The sequence below is a fragment of the Geotrypetes seraphini genome, chromosome 1 (genome assembly GCF_902459505.1).
Source record: "Geotrypetes seraphini chromosome 1, aGeoSer1.1, whole genome shotgun sequence".
In the NCBI taxonomy this organism is placed as follows: Eukaryota; Metazoa; Chordata; class Amphibia; order Gymnophiona; family Dermophiidae; genus Geotrypetes; species Geotrypetes seraphini.
The window spans coordinates 348,820,704-348,839,549 of NC_047084.1; the positions used below are offsets into that span (position 1 = coordinate 348,820,704).

An 18,846-nucleotide genomic window follows, 5' to 3' on the forward strand; every position below is an offset into this window, starting at 1 on the left:
CGCAGGCAAAGTACACACATGGTTTCAAGGATTCCTATAATCCAGGACTTACAGAGTAAAGACAAACAAAAATCAGAACCATGATCCAACCCCTGTGGCGTACCCCAAGGATTGCCATTATCCCCCAACACTCTTCAGTATCTACATTGCATCCCTCTGCACCTGCCTAGACAAAATAGGCTTAATTCCTACAGCTATGCAGACAACATCACCATTCTCCTTACTTTTGATCAGCCAATGCCCACCATGACAGACACACTACACAGAACTCTAGAAACAGTGGCAACATGGATGAAAGACCACAAACTAAAACTGAACCCAGACAAAACAAAATTCATATTTCTCGAAAAAAATAAAACCCCAACCATAACAAACCTAATAATAAACTCAATCACATACCCCATTCAACCTACTCTAAAACTTCTGGGAATGACTATAGACAGATGCTGCACTATGCAATCACAAATCAACAAAACAATACAGAAATCATTCGCGGTCATAAGAAACATAAGGGAAGTTCGAAAATTCTTCGACAGAAAACAATTCCAGCTCATGGTCCAGTCCCTAGTCCTAGGTCTCCTTGACAACAGCAACATCCTATATCTCCCCTGCAGCACAACAATGATAAAACAACTATAAACAGTACAAAACACAGCCCTGAGACTAATTTATTCACTAAGAAAACACGACCACATCACTGAGGCATACCTCGACTCCCACTGGCTCCCAATTCAAGCAAGAATACTATTTAAATTCTACTTTCTATTATTTAAATCCATAAATGGTGACAGCCCAGCCTACTTTAACAACCACTTTCCTAATCCAAACTACCACAACCAGACACAGGAGAACCCAGACACCATTCACATACCCTCCAATCAGAAACATCAAACGGAAAAAATTGTACAATGGCCTTCTAGCCACACAGGCAGCAAAACTAGACCACCAACTCTCCAATCTACTAATCGCGACCCCAGACTACAAAACTTTTAGAAAAGAAATAAAAACCCTGCTATTTAAAAATTCCATGAAGACTAACACCGTATGAAACATTTCAATCCTCTGAAGCAACCCGCTCTCATCTAACACCTCTAGACATGTCCAGAAATCCTCTTCTGTAATCTGCTTTGAACAGCAAGGTAATGGCGGAATAAAAATCACTAATGTAATGTAAAAGGGGCAGAATCTTCCAGTTAGAATGGAGTCTGAAACAGAACTTACTGCAGAATTCAGAGAGGCACTCTACTACAAGGAGTTGCCCAAACACTGCCTCAAGGTTTCTCTACACAACCTTATGAAAGAAGCCTTGCTCAAAAACTGGGAATCCCCCCCTTCGCATACCAGTTGCTCCAAGAGGTTAGATAGCCCTAAACAAACTTCAGACTGCCATTGGGTTTGACAAACCACAGCTTCCACATCAGTCACTTATACTGGAATCGTTAAAAAAAAAAAAAAAGCGCATAGCTCTTGGACCTACGCTAGAGTTCCTCGGCAGAGAGAGCAGTACACTGGATAAGTTTGGTTGCAGGGTGTTCCAGGACTCCATGCTCATGAGCAAAATCTGGAATTAAACCTTCCATATGTCATTCTACATGAAGTCTCTTGTCCAGAGTATGTCCAGTTATGACAAGTACATACCCTCTAAACATCATCGGTATCTCAGCCGTGACCTCCTGGAAACCAAGAAATACATGGCTCGCTCTACATATGATGCTTTTGAAATAGCCTCTCACACCTCAGCCGTGTCTATTGTTATGCGCAGACAAGCTTGGCTCAGAATTCCAGATCTTGATGCCAATGATCAAGACTATCTTTCCAACATACCCTCCACAGGTGATTACTTGTTTGGTGACTGTACAGAGGAGGCCACTCAAAAGATAAGACATACTGACTGTATGATTACTCTTTCCTCCTCGAGCAACAATCTCAGCAGCTTAAGCAATTTCTTAAGCTCCTACAGTCGTTCTTCATACTATTCCAGAAATAAATACTGTCAGCCTCCTACATCTACATGAACATCTACCCAAAGCCGCCCGAGGCAATACAGACAACATAGAATTTCTGTGCCCACTCAACCTAAGCAGCAGCAGCAGTCATTTTGACTCCCTGTTAGAGAGCTTAGCTGGTGTTTCTCAGCCCACACCTCAGACTCTCCCAATAGGAGGCAGGCTGATCCATTACCAAAAGCACTGCACCCTCATAACATCAGATCAATGGGTCCTTCAAGTGGTGAGCCAAGGATATGTCCTTCATCTACAGAAAAATACACTGAACCACCCTCCAAAATACTCGTATCGGCTCCCACCAGAGAGCACTCCTTCACTAAGTACTCTCAGCCCTCCCAGCTCAATGGAGTAGAAAAGGTTCCACTTCAAGATAAGGGCAGGGGGTTCTATTCAAGCTACTTCCTTATCCCAAAGAAGTCTGGAGGTATTTGTCTTATCCTAGACCTTGGCGCACTAAAGTACCTGGTGAAGAAAAAAATTTGGTTGCTTTGTTTTGGAACCCTATTACTTCTTCTGGAAAAGAACGACTGACTATGCTCTCTAGATCTCAAAGAAGCGTGTACACATTTCTATTCTTCCTGCTCACAGAAAATAAATTTGCTTTCATCTGGGAATGTGCCATTTCCAATACAAAGTGCTCCCATTTGGACTGGCATCAGCACCTAGAGCAGGGGTATCAAACTCAATCACATAAGGGGCTGAACTCTAAAACATAGGCTAAGTCGTGGGCCGAATTTTTTTATTAAGATACTTAGGGGTCCTTTTATTAAGGTACGCTAACTGATTTAGCACACGCTAAAGATTAGCACACGCTAAATGCACACCTTAATAAAAGGATCCCTTAGTCTTAGTAGAAGTATAGGGTTACAGCCTCTCTAACCCCATGCCAGCTCCGTGATGTAAACAAAATAAATAAATAAAAAGACTTTTCCTCTCTCTTTTAGGTCATAGTTCATGCTTGCTGTCTTAACACCAGCTCTGGCAGGATACACATTTCAAATCTGACATTGTAATCACAAAACAGAAAATAAAATTATTTTTTCTACCTTTTGTCTGGTCATTTATTTAAATCATGTTGGACCAGGCTCTGGTTGTCTTCTGAGAATTCGCTTGCCAGAATCCCCTACCCATTTGCCATTTCCTTCTTTCTTTGTGTTAACCATCCATCTCTGTCCTCCCCCTCTGTTTCCCTTCCCTTCCCCAGAGGTCTGGCATCTTTCTCCATCTCCGCAGCTGAAGTGATGGACCCCACCATCCCCAGATCCACCATCTCTCCTTTTCTCAACTACCTTTTCATCCAGCATCTCTCCCTCCTTCCCCACCACCCAGGGTCCACCAGCTCTCCCTTTCTCTTTCCAACTACCCTCCTATCCAGTATCTTTATTCCCCCTCCACACCATCCCTTATGTCCAACTTCTCTCCCTTTCTGTTCCTTCCCTCCCTCCATCCCATTGTCCACCATCTCTCTCCCTCTTCTTTGGTTTTAGACCCATTATTTCTTCCCCCCTCCCCTCAGTCCTGCATTTGCACATCTCTTTGGACCCCTCCTTTCCTCCCTCTGTGTACTTCTATACCAGGGCCCACCCCCCTTCTCACTCCTTCTTTCTAGCATCCTCTGGCTTTCCGGTCTCACCTTCAAAGCAGCCTGCAGAGGATCGCAGGTTGGCTGTAGCGATTCTAGCAGGCTGCTGTTAGCCTCCACAGCATGTACCTCTGCTGTGGTCCCACCCCTCCTCTGACGTACGGGACCGTGGCAGAGGGAATGTGCTGCGGAGAATATGACACCCTGCAGGCTCCTTTGAAGGTAGGACCAGGAAGCCGCCAGAGAGATGGTGAGCAATGAGGGAAGGAACAGGGTATTTTCTTGTGGGCCAAATTTAATTACCCTGTGGGCCAAATTTGGCCTGCGGGACTGAGTTTGACACCCCTGACCTAGAGTGTTCATCAAGTGCTTGGTGGTCATGGCAATGATACTTTGCTTATACAGTTTCCACATTTTTCCTTAACTGGGCAACTGGTTGGTTGAAGCCTCCATACCCCAACTGGCTCAGAAGGCTTTAAATGCAACAGTTCAACTTCTTGAACTCCTGGGATTTGCTATCAGTTGTCCCAAATCCCACCTAGAGCCCACTCAGACTTTAGAGTTTTCTGGACACAAACTAGACACACTTGCGTTCCTCTCTCAGCAGAGACTCACTGCATTACTGCAACTCTGCCAGGAAGTCTCTTCTCTTCGCCACCTGTTACGACTCCTAGGCCACATGGCCTCCACAGTATATGTGGTCCCATTTGCCCAAAGCCACACACACACACGTTCGTGAAGAAGATGAAAGCGCTTCTCACATTGGACTGCAAATGTGCTTTAGCTTGCTACTTGACTAGCACTAAGCCTAACAGAACTTCTCCTCGGCTATTTATCATTTGACCCAAACAAGCTGGGAACTCCTGTAACCAAGATAATTATCTCCACTTGGATAGTTGACTGTATCTCATTCTGCTATGCTTGAACTAGTCTGATGCTAGAGAAGTGTCTTGCAAACTTTGTCAAGCACACTAAACTTAGTGGCTGCGACTTGAGGCAGCCGGAAGTGCATGGACATTGACATGCTGATGTCATGCACATGCGTGACATCACATCAACTTATGTGCATGCGCAAAGGCCCTCCAGACAGACTCTGAGCCATCAGTGGTTGGTGCTGGAAGGGAAGATGCGCAGAGAGAAGGAGAGGTGCTGATTGCCTACAGGATGTACCTCTTGCCACAAGAGGCATGTCCTGTAGGCGGTCAGCAGACGCCTCTCCTGTTCCCCAGCATCTCGTGGCACACCTGAAATCTCAGGAGGCACACTACTGTGTCGCGGCACACAGTTTGCAATACACTGTGCTAGAGGGTCGTGTTACCGCACATAAGGTGTGAGATATGGTGACTTCAGGAGCCCATCTACTCTTCACTTCTATTGAGGACATCTGTAAAGCAGCCACCTGGTCCTCCGTTCATACATTCATGACCCACTTCTGTTTGGAAAACCTTACAAGACAGGAAAGTCAGTTTGTCCACAGAGTTCTCCAAAGTTTAATCTCTAATTAGAAGCCAATTACCCTCCAACCTTTTTGTAAGCTGGGGAGTCCCCACATGTGAGAATATGCTGCGTGTCTGTTCTGGGATAAAGCACAGTTACTTTCCTGTAATAGATATTATTCAGAGACAGCAGGCAGATATCCTCACAACCTGCCCACCTCCCCTTCTTTGCTTCTTAGCTTGTTTACTGAACTGATGATCCCATGAGCTGGCAGTGGACAGGAAGGCACTCGTGCATGCATGGGATGAACAATCTTTTGATTTCTTAAAGTGACAATTCAGTTTTGACAGTCCATGCTGTGTACCATGTGAGAATATCTGCCTGCTGTCCCTGGATAACACATGTTATGGGTAAGTAACTGCGCTATACCCTGTATACTGTATGAGTAGCGACCTGTTTGTTCTGTATTTTTATATTTGGGTTCTTATCCATGTTCACTTTTTTTTTTGTTAAGGTAGAAAATATTTTGTTGAATGACAGTGGAAATTATGTTCTTTGTGATTTCGGAAGTGCCACAAATAAATTCCTTAATCCACAGAAAGATGGTGTTAACATAGTCGAGGATGAAATAAAAAAGTAAGTTCTTGTATCTATTTTATGTTTTTCAGTACCATATACTGGATCGTTATTTATTAATTTAATTAATTTATTTATTTAAGGTATTTATATACCCCCCTATCATGGTTATCTCTAAGCGGTTTACAATCAGGTACTCGAGCATTTCCACTATCTATCCTGGTGGGCTCACAATCTAACGTACTTGGGGTAGTAGAGCAGTGTCTCTCAAACTGTGTGCCATGGCACAGTGGTGTGCACCAATGAGATTCTGGGTATGTCACAATATTCCAGAATTTACTTTATTTTAAAAATTTTTCTTAAGTACACATTAGAATAGATGATGTGTATGTCGTGTATGAAAGAGTCTGTCAATGTTATGAGTGTCTGTTTGCTTAAGGATACAACCGCCTAGACAAGCATCATTCTTTTTACAATTACCCATACATAGTTTAAAGAATTTTAAATAAATAACTCAAATTTATTTATTTTTGTTGTTTTTTGCAATTTTATAATTTCAATCAATGTGCTGCAAAAAATATTTGCTCTATTTAGTGTGCCGCAAAATATATTTGCTCTGTTTAGTGTGCCAGAGCTAAAAAAAAGTTTGAGAGACTCTGCAATGGAGGATTGAGTGACTTACTCAGGGCCACAAGGAGCAGCATGGGATTTGAACCCGCAACCTCAGGGTGCTGAGGCTGTAACTCTAACCACTAGAACACTTTTATTGTTGCTAACTTTTTTTATTTAATTGTTGCTAATTTTTCCCTGGGAATGGATATGGAAGTGATATATTTGCTGGGTGGTGTTAATTTTATTGATTTTACTAAATTCGGTGAATTAGGAAAAAATATTTGAATTAGGTCAAATCTTATTCTACAGGTATATAATCTTTATCCTCTCTTCTCTTTGGGCCTGTTTTACAAAGCTGTGGTAATGGCCCCGAAGCCCATAGAGATTTATAGAGCTTTGGGGCTGTTGCCGTGCAGCAGCCGCTAGCGTGGCTTTGTAAAACAAGCTGCTTGTGAAACTAGTAATATTTTTGTGTGTATTGTACCTCATCAAAAGTGTAAGAAATATATGTACCTTTTCAGAAGTTAAAATTCCTTTTTTATTATGTCGTGACTGGTAAAGAATAAGATTATTTTAGCATGTTGGAAAGATTTACTTCATATACTATAAATAGTTTCCAAAGATATGAACTCTAATTTCAAATTGTGCATATGTCCTTCAAGTTCTAGAATTAGGCATTTAAATTAGATATTTTAATCTCTGCACATTCAGAAGTGAAACATAAGACGGACAAATATCTTGTTTTTTCAGGAATAATATATGTGGATAATGATTAGAGGATCAAGATGATGTCGTGAGCGGACGCCTGAACGAGCTGTGCTGATCGTCTCACGTGGAGCTACATTGTGAATCTTTTTCCCGGCAGCGATATGGGGAAGAGAAAGGGAGGTTCCAGCTTTGCCACTCCAGTGGTGGAGTCCCCTCAACGATTTGGTCCAGAAGACTCTTATGAGTGTCTTTGCTTGTTCGGGTGAAGTGACTCAAACTATCTCGGGGGAGAACCCGGAATCTTTGGGGTACCTCAGTTCAGCGAGCTGGGCTTCATTAAGCCCAGAGCAGAGGCTGGTTCCTCCCCAACCCGGAAGTACTCCAGTTCAGGGAACGTCTGGAGTCCTGCAGCCCTGAGAGGGAGAGCTCGACCCCAGTATAGGAGGGACATCTCTACTGAATCCTTTAGAAGAAGGTGGATATGGGAATCCGCAGAAGTCTCCCTGCAATATAGAGGAGGAGGTGAGATGAGGTGCTTCAGGAGGGAACATTATCAGCTTTGGGGAGATGAAGAAACCAGAGAAAATGGAGGTGCTGTGGCAGGCCATGGATTCCAACTTCAAATTGAGTTTATCTACTATTAAAACAGACTATGGAACTGTCTTTTCCAAGGTGGAACAACAGGGGGGTACTTCTAACTAATTTGAGTGAAAAGTTGGAGAAATAAGAAAATAATTTGAGTGAAGTAAAGAAAGTGCAAACGGAATTGGTCAAAGAGAGATCTTATGTTTCTCGTAAGATGGAGAATTTTGAAAATCAACTGAGGAAAAATAACTTAAGATTTTTGAATTTTCCAAAGTGCCGTATTATATCACCAGTTGAGATGGCTATGAAATATTTCCGTGAAACTTTGGCCATTCCATCAGAAAGCTTACCTCCAATTGTTAGAGCTTATTATTTGAATATAAAGATGCCACAAGGGGAATCCACTCCTACAGAAACTCCAATAGACAGAGCAGTGGACATGAATTTGTCTTCATTTTTGGAAAATTCCTTTGAAGTTGTCACCCATAGAATTACCATTCTGTTAACTCTAGCCTTGAAGAGTGATAGGGAATTTATCCTTCGCTTGTATTTTCGCCATATAAATGACAATTTTTTAGGCTCTGATGTTCGTGTTTTCCAGATCTTGTTCAGAAAACCCAGAGACATAGGAAAGAGTTCTTGTCCTTGAGGCCAAGAATTCTGGCTCTGGGGGCTACAGTTCTTGTTAAATTTCCTGCAAAGTGTTATGTAACTTATCAAGATAAGAATTTTATTTTCTTTGAGCCTAACTTTTAGAATTTATCGGATCAAAAGAAAGGCTGGTATCCATGTCTAGTGATGTATGACCTACCATCTGGCTGTAGTTCGGGAATCTAATGCCGTGACCTTAAGTTAATTTTTGTTATTTCTGATTGGAAGTTTATTTCTTTTCCTGATCCTCATTTTTGTGGATTAAATAAGAGTTAGTTAACGTTTCCTTTATATGTTATATTGAATGTAATTTCTAGATCTGTAGACGTTTTCGCAAGCAGACTTTCTGGAAGACCTTCAGGCTTGCGATTGGCCCACGCCCCTCCCGCCCTGCCTAGGGCATGCGTCTCCTCAGCGTGTCCTCAGTTCTCTGTTTTCCACGGAGCCAGAAGCACTGCTCCCTTGCTTCGCGCGATCTCATTGTCCCTCTTGCACCGCGGCTTATTTGGTTAGTTTCTTTTGAATCGCTGTGCTCGCATCTTTAATTTTCTTTATTTTCATATCGTATATTTTTAACCGGGTTCCCGGTCTTCCTTTGGCTGCCTGGCCTCGTGGGGCTGCGGCTCTTTTTTTCTTATGTCCCGGCCTCATTCTGGATTTAAACACTGCACTAAGTGCAACCGGGTTATCTCTATCACCGATCCTCCTCATCTCTGTTCATCCTGTGGTTTCCCACTTCATGAAAGGACTTTTCCATGTTCATCCGCCCCTCAAACCTCCTCCGGTGGTTAGGAACCTTAACGTGGTCCTTTTCTCAATTGATGAAACCCCTGTTTGAGCCGCTAGCACGGGCTCACTTAAAGTATCTTACTTGTAAAGTTGTGTTTCTTATTGCTCTCACTTTTGCCTGTCGGGTCAGTGAGCTTCAAGCCTTGGTTGCGGACCCACCTTTCACTGTCTTCTATTACGATAATATGGTTCTCCGTACCCATCCTAAGTTCTTGCCTAAGATTGTTTCTGATTTTCACATCAACCAATCCATTGTTCTTCCTGTGTTTTTTCCGAAGCCCCATTCTCACCCTGAGGAAGTGGCTCTACATTCTCTTGATTGTAAGCATGCGCTGGCCTTCTACTTGAAACGCATCGCGCCTTACTATTCTGCTCTCCAGCTGTTCCTTTTTTTCGATCCTAACCACTTGGGTCGCTCTGTCTCTAAGCAGACCATTTCTAACTGGTTGGTCGCTTGTATTTCTTTCTGTTATGCTCAGGCTGGTCTCTCCCTGCCGGGTCGAGTCACAGGCCACAAGGTCAGGGCGATGGCGGCGTCTGTTGCTTTCCTCCGCTCCACTCCCATTGAGGAAATCTGTAAGGCTGCCACTTGGTCCTCGGTTCATACGTTCACCTCTCACTACTGTCTGGATGCTTTCTCCAGGCGTGACGGCCACTTTGGCCAGTCAGTTTTGCAACATCTATTCTCCTAAATTGCCAACTCCCTCCATCCCTTTCTGGTTAGCTTGGAGGACACCCACATGTAGAGAATATGCTGCCTGCTTGTCCTGGGATAAAGCACAGTTACTTACCGTATCAGGTGTTATCCAGGGACAGCAGGCAGATATTCTCGCAACCCACCCACCTCCCCGTGGTTGGCTTCTTTGCTTGCTATCTGAACTGAGGACACGCTGAGGAGACGCATGCCCTAGGCAGAGCGGGAGGGGATGCGCGCAGGCTAATCGCAAGCGTGAAGGTCTTCGAGCAAGTCTGTTTGAGAGAACGTCTGCTAGGGGGCTCCGTCGGTGACGTCGCCCACATGTAGAGAATATCTGCCTGCTGTCCCTGGATAACACCTGTTATGGTAAGTAACTGTGCTATATATATTATAAGATTTTCAATTTTACATACAAGCATTGCTTTTGCTACTTGCTACAGATCTAGAAATTACATTCAATATAACATATAAAGGAAACGTTAACTATCTATCTATCGATATCTAGATAGATAGATAGATAGATAGATAGATAATGTCCTCTATGGATCTCAGTGGACACTCAAGTGTACTGTCACATTAAATCTTTGAAGCGGTGCCCCTACTGCGCATGCACATGTGCCTTCCTGCTTGAGCGCAGGACAATTGGTCTCAAGTTTTCTATGGAGCTCACAGGTTGTGTTATCAATCCGATATTTTGATACATTCCCAAAAGGATTTTTCTTATTTTTTCATATTTTGCTTTTTTTAAAAACCATTTTTCCCCAACCTTTCTGGCCCCTAAGGCCCCCTTTTTTTTTTTTTTTGGGGGGGGAGGTGGTGGTTAGGGAGCATCAACGGCTTTTGGGTACTCAAGCTCCCTGGGCCATTGAGCCTTTTGACCTTGTGTTGGCTGTTTTTTCCCTACATGTCAAGAGGGTGCTGAGTGGCTTTAAGAAGTGTGCTCAGTGCAACAGGCCATATCAGGCTCTGACCAAAATAATTAGCATGCTCAGTTCTTGGGTCCTGAGTACTAGGACATACACTTCAATCTCTGTTTGTGCAAAAGATCACTTAAGCCAACAGAATCCAGTGTATCAAACATTTTGGGATGGCGCCAGATGTGGAACCTACATTGGCACTTGCATCGGGTGTGCCAACACAATTTTGGAGTGCTCTGCATTGGACTTTGTTTCAAGGTCTCCTCAGAACTCTACATGCTCATCAATACACCGTGCCTCAAGGAACCAAATGCGTAAGAAATCTAAGAAACATCATCATACATAATCATGTATTTCTAATGAGAATAACTAATGGGCAGACTGAATGGACTGTTCAGATCTTTTATCTGCCATCATTTACGATGTTAATATGTATGTTTCTTCTGCTCCTCTAGGAAGAGAGGCTAGAACTAGAGAGTTGCGCAGGGACAGAAATCCCACCCATCCCCGCCAGGATCCTCTCCATCCCCACCCATTTCCGCAAGGAATTACCTCCATCCCCGCCCGTCCCCATAAAAAGCAGCAATTATTCTGACAGGATCATCAATTCCACAGTTTCTTTTGTGTTTGCGCTGCTGTTTTCCTTGTGGAATCTCTTTGGTGGAACCCTTTTTTTTGTTTTCTGTTCAGGTAATTAACTTATAAACCCCCTCTTTTACTAAGGCTGACGTGTCCATTATATTATATGGACGAACCCTGCTTCCAAAGCCTTCCTTCCCCGTGGGAGTCCCTTTGGCTAGAGGGGGGGTCCCCGTGGGAGACCCATGGGCCAGAGGGGGGTCCCCGTGGGAGTCCCGTGGGTTAGGGGGGATTCCCACGATCCCCATTCCCGTGCAGACCTCTAGCTAGAACTCTAGACTCTTTAGGTAGGTGAGTATTTCAGGCTGCTATGCTCGCCAACCACTTATTGGACTACCAACTTTTTTCTACCATCTACTTGAAGTCTGTCTCAAAGCATGTGTCATTTGCAGACTTTTTCCCTCCTGAAAAGACTTCTGAATTTATTAAACTCCACAAGAAATTCCTGGATTGTTTAAATATCTGCAAGAAGGGCTTTTGATGCCTTTATATAATGTCATATCTCCACACATGTGTAGTTTTTTCCTAGCTTAGGGTTTCAGATTTCTAACCTAAATTACAGGAACACTTAGCAGATGTCCCTTATCGAGAAGACAACTTGTTCAGTGACAAGGTTGAAGAGAGAGACGTTATTAAAAGGCATACAGGTACTATTAAGATACACTCTAGGCCACAGCCTTCTACTCTTTCTTCTAGGAGATTTTCAGGGAATATAAAATGCTCTTATGGCTACTCTTCTAAGAGTCGTTTTGCACCCTCTTCCTCTCTGGCTCGAAGGACCCTTGCATAATTCTCATGGCTGAGGAATTGGCAGGGTCAAATAATGGGCCTCTGTGCAACTTAAACAGTAACCCAGTTTTTGACTCCTACGTAGAGAGTGTTGCTGCCATGCAGTGAGGGCTGGCTGATTCTTTTTCAGCAGAGGTGGCCCCTCATAGCTTCTGACTGCTGCGTTCTTCAGATTATTTGGCATTGTTACACTCTGTGTTGGGAAAGAAGGCCTCCCAAACATTAACCAAGAGAGTCTCCTTTCAACTCCCTCCAGAGGATATTATTATAAAAGGAGCTCTCTACCTATTCCTGCAAACTGCAATCAAACTAAGTCCTCTGCTGGAGAGAGTGTGAGGGTTCTAGTCAAGGTACTTTCTCTTATCAAAAAAGACAGGAGAAGTTCGACTGATTCTCTCTTGTGAAAACTTAACAAATATCTCTGCAGAGAGAAGTTTCACAAGGTTCCCTAGAATCCTTTCTTCCCATGATTCAACTCAATGACTGACTTTGCTCTCTAGACCTCAAGGAGGCCTACATTCATATCTCTGTTCTTCTAGCCCACACATCTGTTTCAGAATTCCGCATTGCCAGTACAAAGTTTTGCTAATCAGCTTGACCTTCGCTCCTTGTATTTTTGTGAAGTATTTGGTAGTAGAAGTAATAACAGCTCTGAGCAGGTGGACATCAGTTTCCTTTACAATTAGAGCATTAGATGGGTTATTGTTTCAGAAGGCATTAAAAAGTATATTTTCTGAATTCTGGTTCCATGAATGCTACGTGAGAAATTTATATATACCATATATACTTGAATATAAACCGAGATTTTTGAGCCTGCAAGGATTGCTACAGCACCGGCGATCCTCTCTACAGGCTGCCGTAAAAGGCTGAAACTTTGGGAGGCTAGGGGGGAAGCTGGGAGAACATTCAGGCCTTTGGGGGAGGGGGGAACATGCAGGCCTTCAGGGGGGAGCAGACTTTCAGGGGGAGGGGGGCCCTGGTGTAGAAGTACACAGAGGGAGGGAGAGAAGGGGGGCTCAAAGCGACATGCATATACCGGACTGAGGGAGGGAGGGGGAAGAAATAATGGGTCTAAAAACAGGAGAGGGACTGAGATGGTGGACAATGGGATTTAGGGAGGGAAGGAACAGAAAGGGAGAGAAGTTGGACACAAGGGATGGTGTGGAGAGGGGGGTGGGCGATAGAGATACTGGATAGGAGGGTAGTTGAGAAGAGAAAGAGAGAGATGGTGGACCCTGGGGTTGTGGGGAAGGAGGGAGAGATGCTGGATGAAAGGGTAGTTGAGAAAAGGAGAGATGGTGGATCTGGGGATGGTGGGGTCCATCGCTGCAGCTGCGGGGATGGAGATGAAAAAAAGGAAAGATGCCAGACCTCCGGGGGAGGGAAAGGGAAACAGAGGGGGAGGACAGAGATGGTTAGCACGGAGAAAGAAGAAAAGAGGAGACCCTGGCAAGTGAGTTATCAGAAGACAACCAGAGCCTGGAACCAACATGTTTTGAATAATGACCAAACAACAAAAGGTAGAAAAAATAATTTCATTTTCTGTTTTGTGATTAAAATATGTCAGATTTGAAATGTGTATCCTGCCAGAACTGGTGTTAGACCGCGAATGTGAGGTAAAATTTAACAGAGAGAGGAAAAGTCTTTTTTGTTTGTTTGGTTTGTTTACACCACAGCGCCGGTTTGGGTAGGAGAGGGCAGAGGGGGTGGGGTGGGTGAAGAGACTTTAAAATAAACCCACCAGGATTTTTGGAAAAAACATCCAATTGGGCAGGAAAATCATTCAATAAGCTGAATCGAATCAAAATTAATTTTTTCCTGAATTGGGCAGCACTAGCCGAGACCACCTTGGCTAGAAAGGAAGGCACAGTACATGGAGACATACCTGCTTCTGTAAATCTGAAGAACAGCGGTCTGCATGCCAGAGCCTTAAAGCACCAAAACTCTGCTCACCTAGGCAATAGTCACTGGGAAAGCCACCTTGATGAAGCAATCTCTCTGTTAAGCTTTTCGTAAGGGTTCATGTGGGGCTTTCTTTGAGGGAGTGAACAGCCAGGTGGATAATCTTTGAGGGAGTGAACAGCCAGGTGGATAAAGGGGAATCTATAGACATCATTTACCTTGACTTCCAAAAAGCCTTCGACAAGGTGCCACACGAGAGACTGCTTAAAAAGATATGGAACCACGGGGTACAAGGGGAGGTCCACCGATGGATCAAAAACTGGCTGGCAAACAGGAAGCAGAGGGTTGGCGTAAAGGGCCACTACTCAGACTGGAAAGGGGTCACGAGCGGAGTTCCGCAAGGGTCGGTGCTGGGACCGCTCTTGTTCAATATCTACATAAATGATCTAGAGGCGGGAACTAAGTGTGAAGTCATTAAATTTGCAGATGACACCAAACTATACAGCAGGGCTCAAACCAAGGAAGACTGCGAGGATCTCCAAAAGGATCTAACGCAGCTGGAAAAATGGGCCGAAAAGTGGCAGATGAGCTTCAACGTGGGGAAATGCAAGGTCATGCACGTGGGGAAAAAGAACCCGATGTTCACATACAAAATGGGGGGAACACCACTAGGGGTTAGTAACCTGGAGAGAGACCTGGGAGTGATGGTAGACGCAACACTGAAGGCATCGGCGCAATGCGCCACAGCCTCTAGGAAAGCAAACAGAATGCTGGGTATCATTAAAAAGGGTATTACGACCAGGACGAAGGAAGTCATCATGCCGCTGTATCGTGCAATGGTACGGCCGCATCTGGAGTACTGTGTCCAGTACTGGTCGCCGTACCTCAAGAAAGACATGGCGGTACTTGAGGGAGTACAAAGAAGAGCAACCAAACTGATAAAGGGAATGGAAAATCTCCCATATACCGACAGATTGAAGCAGTTGGGACTTTTCTCCCTGGAGAAGCGAAGACTTAGAGGAGACATGATAGAAACCTTCAAGATCCTGAAGGGCATAGAAAAAATAGACAGGGGCAGATTTTTCAAATTAAGGGGCGCCACAAGTACAAGGGGGCACTCGGAGAAATTGAAAGGGGACAGGTTTAGAACAAACGCTAGGAAGTTCTTTTTCACTCAGAGGGTGGTGGATACATGGAACGCGCTTCCAGAGGCTGTTGTAGACAAGAAAACATTAAATGGTTTCAAAGAAGGTTTGGATAGATTCCTAGAAGAGAAAGGGATTGGGGGGTATAGATAGGTATAGACCATTGCTCAGGCAATGGGCCTGATGGGCCGCCGCGGGTGCGGACCGCTGAGCAGGATGGACCTATGGTCTGCCTCAGCGGAGGCAACTTCTTATGTTCTTATGTTCTTATGTTTACAGAGGGCCATAAACCTGCGATTTCACATGGAACGCAGTTGTCGCACAGAGGGTGCAGTCACAATTCTCCCTTAAGATTTTTGGTTATAACAGGAAGGGAAACCAAGTATAACTTCTCCATTTGAGCTCTAAGCACGAGAGGTTTGCTAACTGAACTTTGAGAATACCATCTGCCAAGTCTTTTTCAAGATCATCATGAAGAAACAACAGGACTACGGCTATCTGAGTACTATACGGCTGCACACTAATGCTGAAAATCCTTCCAAGGCTTAGTATAAGCCACAATCATAGCTGACTTCTTGGATCTTAGAAGGTAACTATGACTACCTTGGAATATCCTTACTTGCTAGGGCTTACACGTTCAAGAGCCATTCCATGTTCCCAAAGCGTTCAGAATTTTCAAGGCAAATAGGTCCTGTGAAAGAAATGTTGGAATAATCAGCAGTCTGAGAATCCATTCCATTATAGCTGAACCAAATCCATGTATCATGAATGATGTGGTCAATCCAGTGCCACAAGAAACATCAACCTGTGATGGGTCGTTATTCTTCAAATGACCCGGCCTACCATAGGCCATGGGGGAAACACGCACAACAAGCCCTTCATTGACCAAGGTTGCACTAAGGCGACCACACCATCATTTAATAGCTCAAAATGTCAGCTGAAGCTCTGAGAGGCCTATATGTTGTCTGCTGGCACTATCATGATTGTCGTCCTACCCTGGGTCTTTACAATACTGAAGAAAGCTGCCTATTCTCTAACTCTATGCCCCTGGATCCAGGGTCTAGCTACTGAGAGAGTCTGTGTATTATTCACTTCCACTATGTGCGTCACTGATATGGCTGCTAGGTGGGCTTCTGCCCAGCGGAAACGTAACAGAGCCTCCAGCTTCCATGGAGCACTCTTAGTGCCTCCTTGTCTGATGACGTACGCCACTGTGGTGTTGCTCATGACTCTTCTGACCGCTTTGCCTTTCAGGGTCTTTTGGGAGGGTTGCAGCACTAGTTGTACTTGAATGGCTCTCATCTCCAATCTGTTGATGGAACACTTTTACTCCCAAGTGGGTAACCAGCGGCCATGCAATGAGCGACCCTTGCCAGCCTTTACTCCTGGGGAGATCATTGCATTGTCATCCGTATCACCCAAAAGGGAATATGTAGAGGCACCGGAATTCATGAAAAAGGGACGAAAAATACAACTAATAAAATGGGGAGAGCAGAATAAACACTCCTGCAGGCACGCGTGCAGAAGGAAAGAACTGTAGGTGGAAATAAGGAGCTCGGTGAACTACAGGAGAAGCAAGAGGAAAAATACGGAATAGATTCCTTCTGTAGATGCATGCGGCTATGGGGATATAACCATCTGTCTAGAACAGTGGTTTCAAACTCGTGGCCCACCAGGTACTATTTTTAGGTCCTCGGTATGTTTATCATAATCACAAAAGTAAAATAAAACAGTTTCTTGATCATGTCTCTTTAGCTATAAATGACAATATTATTATTAAGACTTAGCTAAAAGGAAAGATTTATAAACTATAGTGTTTTACCTCATGCAAAATTGTCTTTCTTTAATAAGACATTAACTATTTTTTCTGAGGCTCTCTAAGTACCTACAAATCCAAAATGTGGCCCTGCAAAGGGTTTGAGTTTGAGACCACTGGTCTAGAATATGTCACCTATTGCACTGGAATATCTTTTCCAGTAGATAGAGATGGTATGCTGACGCGCCCCCCCCCCCCCCCCCCCCCAGTTATCAGTGCACCTGCCTGGACTGTTTGCTGGCTGGAAGCTGCGTCTCTGAACTTTGTCAGCTGTCCTTAATTTGAAGAAAATGTATATTGGATATATATAGTTCCATAGGGTTTTTTTCCTGAGTTCCACAGTTCCTTATGGCTTATTGTTAATAAGGGTTAACTTTATTCCCTGCCTCTCCTTGGCCTGTCTGTGAGCATTGTGTTATTTTGTATGAGAAGATCAAGTTGCTGTTTGAGGGGGGTCTCCCAGTTCTCCTTCTCCTGTTCTCTTCTGTAGGGCAGCAGAGATCAGAGAGAAGGAGGAGGTGCAGAAAATAGTGATCAGTATCTCCTGCAGCAGACTCGTGGGAGCAGATGGAAGACCCTTGGTTTAGCATACCATCCCTATCTACTGGAAAAGATATTATCAAGGGAAGAATCTAATCTTTTTTTTTTTTTTTTTGTGATGAATGATTTCTAGTTAGGACAGAGCTAAGCCAAATTGATCGTGAGTATTAAAATGAACGTCTACTACATTAGGAACAAAAATATTTAACAAAATTGGTATTCTAGAGAAGCTTGCTTCCCCCCCCCTTTAAGCTGAAGCATGTATACAGCATATTTTTCTGGTATGAAACAGTTTAATAAGCGGATAAATTGAGTGCATCCTTATAGACATAAACAGTAAAAACATAATTCTTGTAACCAGTTTTGGAGCTGAAAGTCAGATATAAATGAAATAACATAGGCTCCCGTTTGGATTTAGTTGTAAAATACGTATTTTTAATTCATTGCCAGGTATACAACTCTCTCTTATAGAGCTCCAGAAATGATCAACCTTTATGGTGGGAAGCTGATCACCACCAAAGCTGATATATGGGTAAGATCAGGAATTGTGTTTTTAACGGAGAATTAAGATTTTTTCCAGAACAATCAGAACAGTTGAAGAGAACTGTTGTGTATTTAATCTAGCATGCAAATATTGGCAGCAGCGCTATATGGCAGCCAAGTGTACTGTGGGTAAGAATGAATCATAAATCTGGCCCTCCATACTCTGAGTCTGTGTAATCAACATATCTAAGCCTTATGTATCTGGAGCGTGGAAATTATTGGAGCTATCCGATATGTCATTGGAATCATTGGGGCAGATAGGAACCAGAAATAGGGATCACTGTTGGTCTTGCTACTACTAACATAACAGCAGGACAAGCTTATTGGAAACTGTTAAACCAACAAGGAAAAAGGATGTCTTCCTTGTTCTGCTTATATGTGGACTCTTATAAGGCTGCACCCTATGCTAGTCCAGTGGTGACCTGTTGCACAGGGGTCAGTATTTTCTCTGGGTTTTGTTTTAGCTGTGGGATTTCTGTAATCCCAGCAATAGGTCTCCAGTCTCTAAATCCAAGTGCCACTAGTTTGATCCATAGGGAAAGGGATTGGGACTTGTATACCACCTTTTTGTAGTTTTACAACCTCATTCAAAGCATAAGAACATAAGAAATGCCTCTGCTGGGTCAGACCCGAGGTCCATCGTGCCCAGCAGTCCGCTCACGCGGTGGCCCAGCAAGTCCAGGACCTGTGCAGTAATCTTCTATCTATACCCCTCTATCCTCTTTTCCAGTAGGAATTTGTCTAATCCTTTCTTGAACCCCAGTACCGTACTCTGCCCAATCACGTCCTCTGGAAGCGCATTCCAGGTGTCCACCACACGTTGGGTAAAGAAGAACTTCCTAGTATTTGTTTTGAATCTGTCTCCTATCAACTTTTCCGAGTGCCCTCTTGTTCTTTTATTATTCGAAAGTT

The 18,846-nt window shown here is 43.8% G+C and overlaps 1 protein-coding gene across 5 annotated transcripts in view; it reads left to right on the forward strand.

Moving 5' to 3' along the window:
* The window catches only part of BMP2K (BMP2 inducible kinase), a 284,761-nt gene that overhangs the window by 94,938 nt on the left and 170,977 nt on the right, over positions 1–18,846 (forward strand). For all 5 annotated transcript variants that reach the window (XM_033963569.1, XM_033963540.1, XM_033963550.1 and 2 more), the window contains exons 5-6: positions 5,540–5,661; positions 17,842–17,923. In XM_033963569.1, the coding sequence (XP_033819460.1) occupies positions 5,540–5,661; positions 17,842–17,923 (204 nt within the window). The remainder of the gene's footprint in view (positions 1–5,539; positions 5,662–17,841; positions 17,924–18,846) is intronic.